The 15132-nt window shown below is 39.3% G+C and overlaps 1 protein-coding gene across 2 annotated transcripts in view; it reads right to left on the bottom strand.

Moving 5' to 3' along the window:
• TMEM208 (transmembrane protein 208) overlaps window positions 1-14706 on the bottom strand; it is an 87941-nt gene extending 73235 nt beyond the window's left edge. Inside the window, exon 1 of one of the 2 annotated variants that reach the window (XM_044081430.1) lies at window positions 14608-14706. In XM_044081430.1, coding sequence (XP_043937365.1) covers window positions 14608-14619 — 12 coding nt within the window. In that variant the 5' untranslated portion in view covers window positions 14620-14706. The other variant, XM_044081429.1, reaches the window with a different exon arrangement.
• Between the last annotated feature and the right edge of the window lie 426 nt (window positions 14707-15132).

Genomic DNA, 15132 nt, shown 5'->3' with positions numbered 1-15132 from the left:
GAAAGCTGAAGATGAAGAGGAATTTCACTTTTCAACAAGACAATCCCCCTAAGCATACACCCAATCAAAGAATGGATTCACCTAAAGAATATTAAAGGTTTAATCTGACAGATTTGGAGCACTTTTGCGGCAAATATTGCCAAGTCAAGATGTGCCATGCTGATAAGACTCCTACCCAAGACTAAATGCTGTAATTAAATCAAAAGGTGCTTCAACAAAGTATTAAATTTAAGGGTGTGCACACTTACACTTTAATTTTTTTTATATTTTTCCCCCAAAAGATTTGCTTGTTTTTCAATTGAATTGTACAGGTTATAGGTCAGATTAAAGGTGGGAAAAGTTTTGAAAGGATTTATTGTGGTCTCGTTTTGTTATATCACAAAAACCTGGCATTTTAACAGGGGTGTGTATACTTTTTATATTCAGTATACATAAATTTGAAGTACGAGATGTTTGCTGGGAGAAGACTTTTTCGATGCGTAATGAAGATTTTAAGAGTTGAGGCTTTATCCTCTGCTGGAAACAATATTGTTATTATTTTTCCCCCAAGAATGATCCAAGCTGCTATGAGAAACTGAATATAGCTGCATTCACTGATAAATGAAAATGCTTCATCTTACCTTTACCTAGTAACAAACCTACAGAGTCGTCTAGGAGAAAAACATATAAAACAAACATCTTAGCTGGAAATAAGTTCAAAGTAGCAGTTCTCTCTTCAAACAAATGGCTAACAATGGATGTAGAGTTTTCAGACTGGAATGCTAATTGTTGAGACTTCTGAAGTAACTATCTGTAATCTACATACTACTGGTGCTCAAAGAAAGTCAGAGAAACAACTACCATCTCCCCTGGATGATAAATGGCTGTATTATTTCAGAATTCCTTTTAGCAGGTGTTTTTAATTGGGTGTCCACTTGTTGGGCTCGAATGAGAAAGACCTTTTTATTTACTTTGACTACCGAAAACGTTAAGTGCTGCTTCACCTGTGACACAAGCCTACAATTTAAACTGCCCACCATCTGATTGCAGAGTCCTTGCCCTGCATTCATGCTTGCTTCACAATGTCATCTGCACTCCTCTCCTCAATGAATGCCCTCTTGATATAGCTTTCAATAAATAATATATGTGACAAATTCCCCTTTGGTTAATGCCATTTAAAAAAAGGACTGCAAACACATGGAAAAGTATGGCCCTAAAATGAAATACTGACCTTAGCTCAGATTGAGGAGAACAGAACTAACTGAATGGAAAACTGGGCAATGATAAAAATCATGCATACAATTTGAAGATCAGAAACCTCTGATTAAATCAATCATTTGCTGCCAGAAAGGCTTCTCAAGGACAGAGACCCAAGATTATATATTTGTTTTATAAACCAGGACTTTTCAGTTGGAAAACATCCTATTTTTGGTGCAGACCCACCAAGAAAAACTCCACCAGAAGCACATGATAGTACAAGCAACGAAGACAGGCCTATAAAATATGTGGTAAGTTTCAGTACATGCAGCAAGCAGTAAAAAAGTTAACAGACTCAAAATAACATGGGGAAAGGAATTTAAGGTTGGGATCTTAGTTACACAATACAATTACATATATAAAATACCAATGTGGTTGTGTTGTTAGAATTATATACACAAAATTCCATTGAAATTATGCTGTTACAATAACTGAGAAAAAAATCGACAACAGGAAAGATATGAATGCTAGATAAAGAAGTGCTGCAAGAAATGAATAGAACAGACAAGTTAGAAAGTAGGGTGACGGAAGGAGGATTGTGGGGTGGCAGTTGGAAATAAAAGTGTTTCAAGGAAAGGTTAAAGAGGCATTAGAAAACAGGAACAACAAACTAAAAGATGAAAACATAAGGATGAAGTACAAAAATACAGGAAGAGTAGCACTCTAGGCAAAGCTGAGAGTTTGTACAACACCGATGGCCAAGATGGTGAAAGAACACGGTACTGCAGGAGTAATGTGGGATGAAGTAAGACTAGATATGGATTGCAAGTAGTGAAGAGGACCCCCCCCCCCGTCCAAAAAAACAAAAACGCATCTAACAACACTAGTTCAAAAATATCACAAAAAGTGTCAGGTTAATCTGTAAGCAATGGGAATCCTCTACACAAGAAAAAGTTCATCACAAAGTGCATAATGAATAAGATACGTTGTTCCAAATCCCTCCTAAAGCCAAGCAATAACAAATCCAACGATGTCCATTACATTCAATAGCTAAAGGGATGCACTGCACAAAGCCATCACTAACAGGCTACTGCAAACATGAAGGTAGAATAACGACACTGAACCACCCATTCCAGCATCAGGGGATCAAAAGGCTCACATCTAAAATTCAGGCATTGCAATGTTGGAATAAAAACAAACCAGCTGTGGAGTTTCATGGAAAAAAACAAGTGTTTCTCATAGCTTATTACAAACTTATCTTGCCCATTACACAATTCTCATAAATGAGACTACCAAAAATATCATATAGGAGCTATCTGAACATTTGCTGCTCCTGTCATGCATAATGTAAACCAGCTGGTGACAGCTACAAAACTAAAACAAAATAACACACTAGCATTTGTGCATACAAGCAAATTCTAGTTCTCATACAATGACTAAAGGCACAAACTAAATTAACTCCATCTTGTAAAAGAAGCACCATTACTGCCTGTACAGGATGCCTCCATTTTTTAGAACAATCATACCAAATGCTTATTCTATAAAACTTCCATGTTTCAAGTGAATACATACACGACTTTTTCAAGGGTAAGAGATCACAATGCTATTACCAACGTGGCTCAGAAGTACCCACAATCCAAAGGATACTACTTTCAATGTCAAGACTGAAGATAGAACACCCTCCTTTTATATTATTTTGTTTTACCAAAATAAACTACAATGCACATCAACATTATATAATTTTCATTAATCAAACATATGAGAATATATTACACTACATTAATATAAACTGCAGCAGCATCTCCATTACTCATTTTGCATTATCTATATGCAGAGATAATAACATCACAAACATACAAACACTCACACAGACAACATTTACTGTGATCAACAAATCAACTAGGTTGATGGCAAGAGCATAAGCCACTTAAAATTCTGACAACACAAATGTTGACACATTAGCACACATGCTGAGAAATTACCTGCAGAATATCTAAAGATTGCAGTCAAAGCCATCTCTTACCCAGTTTCCATGTTCATTAACCGCTCTTTATCAGAACATGTTCCTTCTCTCTGGAAAATTTTGCATATAAATACCACTTCACAAAGAAGGTAACTCCGTGGAACTATCTAATTACTGTCCAATTGCCATTCCATTCCCCTCACCTAAAATCCTCGGAAAATGTATACATTCCCAAATAATGCACCATCTTCTTCACTAATAAACTGCTAACAAACACCCAGCACGAATTCTGTCCCAAATCACAGTACTACCACAGCCCTTATTATCTTTAGCAATACAGTAAACCAACATCAAAACAATGGCAACCTAGTAGCCACTGTATTCCTAGATCTCTCCAAGGCCTTCGATATTGTCTCCCATCCCAACCTTCTTTCTGCTCTCTCTGATCTTAATCTCAGCCACTCCACACTAGCGTGGTTTCAAGACTATCTAACCAACCACCAACAAGCAGTAAAATGGCAAAACTTCTCATCTCCTCTCCTACCTGTCACCCAAGGATCCATTCTTGGACCTCTTTTTTTCAACATATTCACCAACCAACTCCACAAAGCTACCCGGTACACCACTCTAATCCAGTAAGCAGATGACTCTGCTTGAATCTGCTCCGACCCATCAGCCCCTCAACTCCAGGAATTGACACAGGAGTCCTTTACTGCTGTTGAAACCTGGTTAGCCAACAACCAACTAATACTTAACCCCAATAAAATACAGCTAGTGATATATTTTGTCCCACTATAGCCTTAGACCCCATACCACCATTCACAATATTCTCAGCCAATAACACCCCCATCACACCAAACTTCTAGGGGATTATCATAGAACACAACATGAAGTTAAATATCCACATTGCACAGACAATAAAGAAAGAAAGTCCATACAAAAACTTGAAACCCTATATAGATGCCAAAAGTACTTCACCAATGACAGTAAAGCCACCATCGCACGATCCCACCTACTAGCCACATTCCTCTATGCCTCCGCCATATCCATCAACCTAAACAAAGCAGACTAACAAACTAAACACCTGCTACAATAAAATAGCTAGATTTGTTACTGACTCACCCTTCAGGACACATCACTGCATAGCAATCAAGCAACTATCCTGGCTAGAATTACCCAACCTGCTCACACATAACCAGCTTACAATAACCCACCAAACTCTATATTATCCCAATAGAGTTTCAGCTCTGCAAGGTCTGCTTAATACCTACTCTAACAAACGCCCATTAACATCCACCATGGCTGACATAGGCAAAAACAACAATAGCTCTGGGGACTCCTTGTTTTCCATTTCTGTTGCAAAAGCATGGAATACCATCCTCGTAGATATTACGACCACTGAAAACAAAAATAATTTCAAAAAACTTCTCCAGTCCCATTTACATAGTTCTTGGTTATGTAACTGTTCTGACCCTGGGTAGCTTCATTTAATTAGATCATATCATACCTTAACAGTCTATAAAAGCTTGCAACAACTCCTTTCTATAATCAATGTGTATTTACTGTACTTACCACGGATAAATGTAACTAAATGACTGAACAAAATGTCCTTTCAACTTTACTGTTTATTGCAACACACTGTGCTCCTTATAGTATATTTACTTTTTGCTCATTTCTTGGCCTTGAAACTGGACATTATTAACTTTTGTCCCTGTACTGTACTTTATTAACATGTGCATTGTATTTACTGTACTAATCTTTGTGGATCTTTTCTCCTCTGGCCTCCACTGAAAATGGGATATATGCCTAGTCGGACTTTCCCGATAAACAACACAGAGTTACGGCTAAGGCTTAGGGTCAGACCCAGGGAGAGGGTGCCAACCATGGGGCAGAAGGAAGTAGTTGTCCACAAACACATTTCATGCATGAGACACAGAGTCAAAGTGGACTACTGAGGATAAAGAAGAAATCATGTGTTGTAACTATAATGCATGAAGTCCAAAACTTCCGGACAGATGATATGTAGCAAGACTATGAGAGAAATTAGAGGAAATAAAAATACTTGAAGAAAAATTGTCAAAACAAACAAAAAACAAACTCAAGTTCCTTAATACAACACAATCAAGGAAATATATTATATAGATGATGAAACCCTGGGCCAGAGGAAATGAGGAAAAATAAAATAAAAAACAGAAGTATAAAAAAGAAACATGGACATGGGAAAAAAAAAAAAAGATTTGATATGGTGCGATATTTATGCATAGAAGAAAGTCAAACTAATCACTATAAGGAAAGCAGTTCCAAAAGATATTTAAAGAGGAAATACAGACAAGACACCAGGACATGGGAAATATCACAATACAAAAAAAATCGATCACAAAGTTGGCTCTGTGCCATGTGAATGGAGGACTGAGATGGCCATCCCCGTTCATAGAGGAGAACCTTCAACACACCATGAAAACTACAGATCCATTAGTCTGACTAGTCTTACTTGCAAAGCCATGGAAATTATTAGCAATGACATAGGAGACTTCTAGACACTGGATCCATTCCAGTATGGCTTTGTCAAAGGAAGGTCATACTTACGGAATCTGGTGGACTTCTTTGAAAAGGTCACTAAAGCAATGGATGAGAGAAAAATGGTGCATTCTGCCTACCTAGAGCTGGCTAAAATGTTTGATACAATACCCCATTCAGGCATTGTGAACTAACTTATGGAACTAGGTATAAACCCCTTTATAACATACTTGATAGTCAACTGGCTCACTGATAGGACACAGGAAGTTAGAATCGGTGAGGTCACCTCCACAAAGAGCACAGTCACCAGTGGAATCCCCTAAGGCTCAGTGCTAGGTCCACTCCTGTTTGGCTTTGATGTCCAAGCAGTAGATGTCAATGTCAAAGGCCTCTGGCTAACCAGCCTTGCATATTACTGTAAACTGGGAGCAGTCACTGTATGCCCCCCCCCCCAAGCTGAGAAGACCCTTCATGAAGGTCTAACACAAACGCTGGATGCCAAAGCCATGGCTTAAAACTAAATACCAAGAAATATACAACACCTTTTGGGAAAGTCTGTCACCTCATGTAACTACATCATCAATAACATACCCTAAAAGTTGATTCACTAGTCAGGGAACTGAGAACTTATGTAAAGAGTAACCTAGTCTTCATTCGACATGTGTCCAAGGTAGTAAGAAAATCTTTCTGTGTTGCTCAACTTCTACGTAATGGCATGGCATCCAGGTGTGAAGGTCATCATAACACTGTACTGGTCTCTCATCAGACCCATCATAGAGTATAATGCCTCCTTTGGTATGTACCTGACCAGACACATGCAGTAACCAGAATGCCCACAAATATTCCTTACAAAAAGAATACAAGGAGTAAACACAATGTCTTATGGTTTTTGCCTCAAAGCCCTGTCTCTTTACTCGGTATCACACAGACTTCTGATAGCTGATCTTTGCCTGGCATACAAGGCATCTCTGGACCCTGTTTTGATGAAACTTTTGTACATCTGCAAAACAAACAGCATCATATCTACTAGATTAAAAAGACCTAAATTTTGCTTACAACATAAATAGGACATGTTGGAGAGAAGGAGATCTGTTTCTCAGAGACTTCCCATTCTCTGGAAAAGGCTCCCCAGCCATGTGAAGCACAGTTCCTACCTATCCCTATTTAAATGCAGTTTGGACCAATGGATGGGTAATAAAAAACCCACCCCTGGTCGGGTGCCTATATCTCTGATGGACAGAGGCAGTCAGTAATTCATTTGTGGGTCACATTTGGGATGCACGGCTAGGCTTACATAGCTAAGCTATCTTTTCTTTTCATTACTTTAATTGCTAGAAATTGCAGTCCCTTCAATGTTATATCGCTCTCTGCTATATACAAGACGGTCTATTTCTAATGAATGTTCAACACTGTATATACTTATGCAAGCCATGTACATGCTCTGCTTCTGTGATATTTATGTAAGCTACTGTCATTTTTTTCTCTCTCGTATGTACTATCTATATTCTGTATTCCTTGTGATAACATGCAACTGTATGTTATGTATATGTTAAAACTGGTGTAAAATATGGAGCTTTTCTCTCTTTGCCTCCACTGAAAATAGGTTTTATCCTAGTACAGAAGGATAGATAAATACTGAAGCAGGCCTTGAGATTTAGGAATAAAGTTCAAGCTATAAATTAATTTGCTCTTCCTGCTGTTGCAACTTATAGCTTTAGAATGACTGAATAACCACAAACAGCAACAAATCAGTTGAACAAGAAAACATGAAAAATGCTTCAAGTTTTTTTTCAAATGATACATAAAAACAAGTGCATGTCAAGGTTATACATTCATCATTCTAAGAGATAAGGGCCTCCTCAAAACTGACTTATAGGTCTGCATACACACCCACACATACTAACATGACATATTTACTAACTTTAACACAACCTTTTTGAAACAGGGTGGGAATGGAGATCAAACCAGAAGTAGACAGAAACTGAAAGTGAGAAAAACACAACAAATATAAAGAGAAGGACTAAGAAAGTGGAAAGAAAACTGGAAAGTCTACAAATATAGTGGCAAATGTTGACCAAGATTTAACACAAGAATGCTTAAGGAGAAATTAATTTAAACCGAAAGATGAAAGGCTAATACTGGTGACTCAAGACAGTGGGCTGTGTACATCATGTTGGTTTACAAATTCTATAGGAAAATAAAGAGGGAGAAACAGACAAATGCAGGTTCTGTAAAGTAGAACTGGAAACACTTGCACATTCTGTTGATGGGTGTGACACACTCATGGCTATGGGTCTGTATACTAAAAGGTCCAAGACTGTTGCAATGGGGTTTGTGCAAACACTACAATATAGAAGTAGCTAAGGAGCACTGGAAACTAAGCATTATCAACAGTGATGAAGTTTGGACCACACAGAATTGCCCAGTACCAGTAATTCAAAAAAACAGATGCCAGAAAACCAGATACAGCAGTCCAAGGGGGAAAAAAGAAAAACAGTACAGATCACTGGACAAGCTAAACCCAGTGATTATGGTGTCTTACATATGGATACAAAGTCATAAAATATCTGCAAACAGACAATAAAACAGTGTGAAAGAAAAATACCATGACAGGTATGTGACAGTGTAATTTCTCCAAAAGCTTGTTTTTTACCTGTCCAAATTAAAGTTAATGAATCAGTATTGTTTCATTCTTTGATGTAAGCCAAGAGTGGTAGGATCAACAAGGCTGGTAAAAAGAATTTATAGTTATTACATGTGCTGGTAACATATTTAAGTACAATGTATAAACTGTAACAGAAGATAATTCTGGGTACAATGTGGGTGATGTGAACAGCACTCTTGGATAATATCAAAGACTGAAGCAATGCTGATTTTATTAACTTTAATTATGCCCCCATTGAGAAAGTGAGGCAATTACCAAAGTACTGCAGGCTCCGAGAAGGGCACTCATATAATTTCTGATATTTGTACTTTGCACCCACTTGCAATTTCAGATCATTTCACTGCTGAAATGTAGAAACCCAAGGGATTTACAAAATAGCGGTAATGACTAAAGTTAAACAAGTTTTATAGGTCTCATTCTGACAATATCAGAGCAAATCTAGATAAAAGAATTCGTATATTGAAGAGTCCGGGGGCTGTTTTTATTCAAAACTGAATTCTGTTATACAAAACATATGACGCATCAGTTATCGACTGCTAACCAAGTCGGTGCAAACAATAGATCAGCTAGTGAGGGAAAAAGTCAGCCAAGAACAAGGATAAGTATTTACAGTTTTATGATAAATTTAGAACTGAAGAAAGCATTCAAAGCATGAATTAAACTTTAGCAGTCTGCCTTAGAGAATGAAAGTAAAGTTATTGAAGTAAAAAAAATACAGTTGTAGTATTTGCCAAGTATTTTTCAGACGTAGTAAAATTGTCGGAGTTAGAAATTATATTTGAACCAGACTGCTGAAAAATAAGCTGTCCAGTTATAAATGGACGAGTGCATTAAGAAAGTTCTAAATAAAATTAGGACCGATTGTGCTTTGGGCCCTGACAAGTTGAGTGGACTTTTTATGCCTAAATTAAGGACGATTTGAGACCCTATCTGATGCAATTGTTCCAAGAAATGTTATGGCATGGATATGTTCCATACTTATGGAAAAAAAACTATTATTACATTGGTGCATACTGGTGGGTGGGATCCAAATAGTTACAGACCTGTCTGTTTAAAAAGTACAGCTGACAAATGTTTTGAAAGAGTACTAGTTTTATCTCAGTTCACTATGCAAATACCAGCTACTAACTGGCATGTGTCTGTTGTAAAAAAAGTCCTTCTGTACTGCACAACTTATAAACAAAGGAATTGTGTTTAGCTCTGGAGATGTCATTGTTCCCCTTTACACAGCACTCATTAGGCCAATCATTTAATATAATGCCCCATTTGGCATGCATCTGTCCAGACACATGCAGCATCTGGAACACCCACAGAGATACCTTACTAAAGGGATACAAGACATAAACAACATATCCTACATGGACTGACTCAAAGCCTGCCACTATACTTGGAATCCTACAGACTGCTAAGAGGTGACCTGCGTCTGAATACAGGGCATCCTCCAACCCATTACTGGTGGATTTACTGCACATCAGTAAGTCAAATGGCATCAGATATTCTTGGTCTAAGGATCTAAACCTTGTCTGCAACATCAAAAGACTGGTTTGGAGAGACAGTTATACTTCATAAAGGATACTGCTGCTGTGGAACAGACTTGCCGTCCGCATAAAACAAAATTCATCCCTGTCCATTTACAAGCACAACTTAGATCTATAAATGGGAAACAGAAAATGTACCCCAGGGCTGTCCCTTGTACTACTAATGAACAGATGCAGCTCCTAAGTGCTTAATTCCATGACGGGTCTCCTCAAATTATCCATGGTATGATCCCAGTTATTCTCATTAGGGGTAATATATAATTATCTACCATGGGATGGGTAAGGACAATCTATAACCAAATGGGATAGATTATTTTGAGTACAAAAAGGGAAACTGGCTAAAAGGGCAGCTAGCCTACTACTTAACTATGAACATATGAACCTACAAACCTATGGATTCAGTCAGGAAAAGTCATGTCACACAAGTTTCTACTTACAAGAGGTGAATGCCTTGGCACTAAATTAGTCAGTGGATTAACTCATCTTTATTTAAATGGATGGAAACGTAAACAAACACCAAACACAACCACAGTGTCACATAGCTCACATCACCAGTGTGCCAGCCAACAGCCCCTAAAGCAAGACAACATACCCAACACTTTAGTCACAGGTGACTCTGCAGTCACACACACTGATGTCCCACTCACCAGGCTAAACAAGGAGAAAATTACAGTCAGCTGCCTGTCGGGTGCCAGGATCCGCCACATAATGCATGCACTCAAGTCACTCCACAACAAGTACAAATATAACTCTGTCATTGTCCATGTTGGAGTAAATGACTTGAGACATACCTCCCTGGACTACATGAAGAGAGACATGGAAGAGCTCTCGGATCATGTGGCCCAGGCAGGTATGACCCTAGCCCTGAGTAGCATCCTGCCTTCGTCCAGAATGATGCCACAGTATAAGGACAAAATTACTGACTTCAACAATTGATTAAGCTTCTGGTGTCATTCAAAGGGGATCCAGTATCTTTCTGCCTGGGATGACATGATCGACAGACCACAATGATTTGCCAGAGATGGTCTGCACCTGTCGCCCCTGGGGTTATTAGCTAAGGCTCTTGCCACCCCTATAGTGCCTTTTATAGGCAAAGTTCAAAGGACAAACCACCGCCGTAACAGGTACAAGCATGCAAAATCTGAAGGCAATGCTACTCAATGCTAGAAGTCTAAACCACAAAATGCATTCTCTTGAGGCACTCCTAAAAATGGAGAACATCGATATCTGTGCAGTAACTGAGACCTTGTTCAAGGCTCCAGAGAGCACCCCTGCAATACCAGGCTATAACTCTTACCACACTTTTTGGCCACCAAACCAGGACCAAAACACTAAAGGTGGAGGAGTGTCCATATTCACTAAGGGTATTCACACCACCAGGCTAGTTGCCCAACACAAAGCGTCTGAAATTCTTCAGGTGCAATAACACTAGGTAAGACTGCAATCCATATTGTAGCTTGCTACAGATCCCCCACCATGTCCCAAGATTCTCACTACACCTTTCTAAACATACTGGAAAAATATTAATATACAACCAAACATCCTAATACTGGGCGATTTCAACTAGCCTGCCAATAACTGGGAAAACTACTCATGTACTAACACCTTTGCCCAACAGTTCTTGGAATTCATAAATTCCAATGCCCTAGATCAACTAATCCATAGTCCCACCAGGGGCTCCAATATCCTAGACCTAGTCATTATCAACATGGGAAATCAATGATCCAAACCTATGGTCACCCCCTTGTTGGTGAGGTGTGACCATAAGCTAATCACCCTTGACATCCACATCCTTCCCCCACCCTGCAGTAAGGAAACCTCCATAAAAACTTCTCCAAAGCCACCTTCATGCTACTCTAAGTCAGAAGTGACAAACTTCATGACACCTATGTAGATGGGAACTGAAAGTTTGACTGCTGAATCCTACACTAAGGCACTGTACGAGCACATCCACTCGTGCATGAGTCATGCCATCCCAAACAGAACAAAGACACTCTCCTCCAAAACAAGGAAGCCAATCTGGTGGTCCCCTGCCATAAACAAACTTTACAACAAAAGGAAGAAACTGTTGCAAAAAAGAGGAAAATCTCAGGATAAGGGGTGGGAGGATGGCATAACGGTTAATGTGTTTACCTGGCAAACACAAGGTGCAGGGTTTGATTCTCATGTGGGTGTGAGCTTTAAATGGCCCATAATAAGGGGGGCAGACTAGTATAACTAACCTAACCTATCAACTATCAACAAAAAACTCCCTTACCAGCCTCAGTAAGAAGCTGAGATCCCTCATAAAATCCTCCAAACCTAGTTAAAATAATAAAATTGCCAAAGATTCCAAAGACAGCCACAAGGCATTCTATAGCTATGTCAAGAATCTAAATGGCAATGCTCAGATCTGCTTTGAGCTACAACAGAATGGCATTAAATATACGGATCCCAAGGAGATTGCCAATATCTTGGCAGATTGATTCAGTGTCAACTTCACCCCCCCTCTCACCCCCTAAAAGGGGCCATCTCAATACGGAAAGATTGCCAAATTCCGTAACAGCCACACAGGTAAAAAACACACTCTCCAAAGCTAAGAATACAGCATCCATGGGACCAGACAACATCCCAGGCTGTGTACTACATGAACTACAAAATGAACTGGCACCTCACCTAAGTGTCATGTTTAATCACAGCCTCACCTCAGGCTTCGTGCCCACTGAGTGGCACACAGCTACAGTTATCCCACTCCACAAGGGGGGATCCACCTTGGATCCTGGAAACTACCGCCCCATCAGTCTGATGAGCCTCATCTGCAAGGCCATGGAACGTATTATCATGGAACTTATAAACAAAGACATTGGCAACCTTCAAATGCTGGACCCTACCCAGTTTGGGTTAGTGAAGGGCCGATCTTGTCTCCTGAACCTTTGAATCAGTCTCCAGAGCTGTGGATGAGAGTAAGGCGGTCCACACACAGCCTATCTGGACCTCACCAAGGCCTTCGACACCATCCCCCCTCTGGAATCATAGCTAAACTTACTAAGCTGGGCATTAATCCCTATGTCACTTGATGGGTTGCCAACTGGCTTACTGACAGAACTCACACTGTAAAAGTAGCAGACTCCAAATCCAGCTCCAGACAAGTGACAAATTTGATAATCACATCGCCACAACAGTCAGGAAATACTTCTATGTGGCACACCTCATCACTAAGGGCTTTTCCTCCAGAAAAAAAGGAGGTCATTGTCCCGCTGTACTCATCCCTCATTACACCCATTATAGAATACAATGGCCCGTTTAGTATGTACCTCTCAAGACATCTGCAACAACTGGAAAGGCCACAGAAATAACTCACTAAAAGAATCAGAAGCCTAAAGCAGATGCCTTATGCTGACTGTCTAAAAAAACTCTAGCTATACTCTGCCGCATATCGTCTACTCAGAGGTGATATCTGCTTAACATACAAGGCCATGTCAAACCCAGAACTGTTGATGCTAATCCCAAATCCCTCAGAGCCACGCGCTCCAGGGATCTAAACCTTGTCATCATAATAAAATCTTGCTGGAGGGGATAGGTTCCTCACCCAGAGACTCCCCAGACTCTGGAATAGAATACCCATACATGTCAAGCAGAGCACCTCTTTGGCTCTCTTCAAAAGGAACCTTGACGACTGGATGGGAGATCAGTCACCCTCCTAGACAGGGATCCAGGAAAGTAAATATTGTGGGAAGAAATAGCCAGGGAATTGTTATGGCCGATAGCCTAGTACCAACCTATGAACCAACACTAATTCATTAACTGTAAAAAACAAGCATTTCGAGAAATTATACATTAGTCTGCAAAAATGTACATTCAGCATGTTGTACACCATTAGTCACCTGTTACCGTGTTTTACTCAGTTCCAAATTCAAGCACTGCATGTAGCAGTACAAAGACACATACACAAGGATGCTGCCTCTGATGAATCGTGTTTCCTACCACCGCAGTTTACATTTTACAGTAAAGACATACCAACCAATCTTACGAATACTGCTGGAACTGCCATACACTTGTAAGGCACACTGACAGGGGCTGGATTTTAATGGTTCAGTGACTCTTAGAACAGAAATGCAAAGATAAAATAAACTGATCTAGAAATAAGGGAACGCACTGCAACAAGCATATCTTTCCAATACATAATACTTGATCTTAACTGTATGGGAAAGCAAACTTACGTTAACCACTATCAAAACCCTTAGTATAAAATAAACACATAAAAAAAGAGTAGTGATGCAAAAGTGATTTATCACTTTATTCGAAAATTCAGCAAATGACATTGCATCTTCACTGGGTTTATCAGACTGCCACCTGAACGAATGACAAAAATGCAACCCTATCTAAAGTACACGAAGAAGGCACTAACATATACAGCTAAAACATTCCAAAAACGCAGTAATCAATAATGTGACGTGTCTTAAAACTCTGAACAATTACCAAGCAAACTCCAAATAATTCAATAGCAAACTTACATTTGATGACGCCCATACACACACTCACAAAAACAGGAGATAATTATCTGGATGAAAATTAATAAAGTACATTTAATCCCCTAATGCTGTCAGTATTTATTCTGACTATACATCGGATTATATCCAAGTAGCACAGGAAAATGGGATTTTCCTAAATATTTCGTACCTTAAAAAGAACTAAGGACATTTAAATAGAACTGATCACGTCATCTGCCTTTATCGCTGACGTTTTATTTTATAAAATAGTTCCTTTACCTTAGGCTGCATATTCTAATGCAACACGACTGCGGCCATGAATGGAAGGGAAGTGGTGACAGCACTCTTCCTGACCTCGCTTACGTGGTCACGTGTTCCGCTTAGAAGTTAACACCCCTTGTGCTTTTCCCTAGTAGAATAAGTGGACAGCTATGATTTACGACCACGCCCACTTCTGTCGTTGCACGTATGGCCCATGCGCTGTTTTCCTAACAGAATGTATAAGTGGGGCGTCACAGTCTTCAATCACGCCCACTCCAGGTTTTGATTGAATTTATTATGCAGAATATAGGTGTGATCTATGCATAGCTCTCAAACAGTCAGGGACACACCCTTAACAGAATCGGGAACAATCAAGGACTGTATTAAAATATTAGTACTATTAACCTGAGGCGTTGACAGAATGAGAGTATGTAAATTAATACACATTTTCTAAAGTAAAAGAAGTGTACAACTCTAATTATTGCTATTATTTATTCAGGGTTATTTACCAAGCTTTTTCTAAAATTCACCAGTTTTAACAGA

This window comes from Protopterus annectens, chromosome 8.part0, assembly GCF_019279795.1.
Source record: "Protopterus annectens isolate FY-2018-M chromosome 8.part0, PAN1.0, whole genome shotgun sequence".
In the NCBI taxonomy this organism is placed as follows: Eukaryota; Metazoa; Chordata; order Ceratodontiformes; family Protopteridae; genus Protopterus; species Protopterus annectens.
Note: the sequence above shows the minus strand (reverse complement) of the source record. Positions and strands in the feature narration are given on the sequence as shown.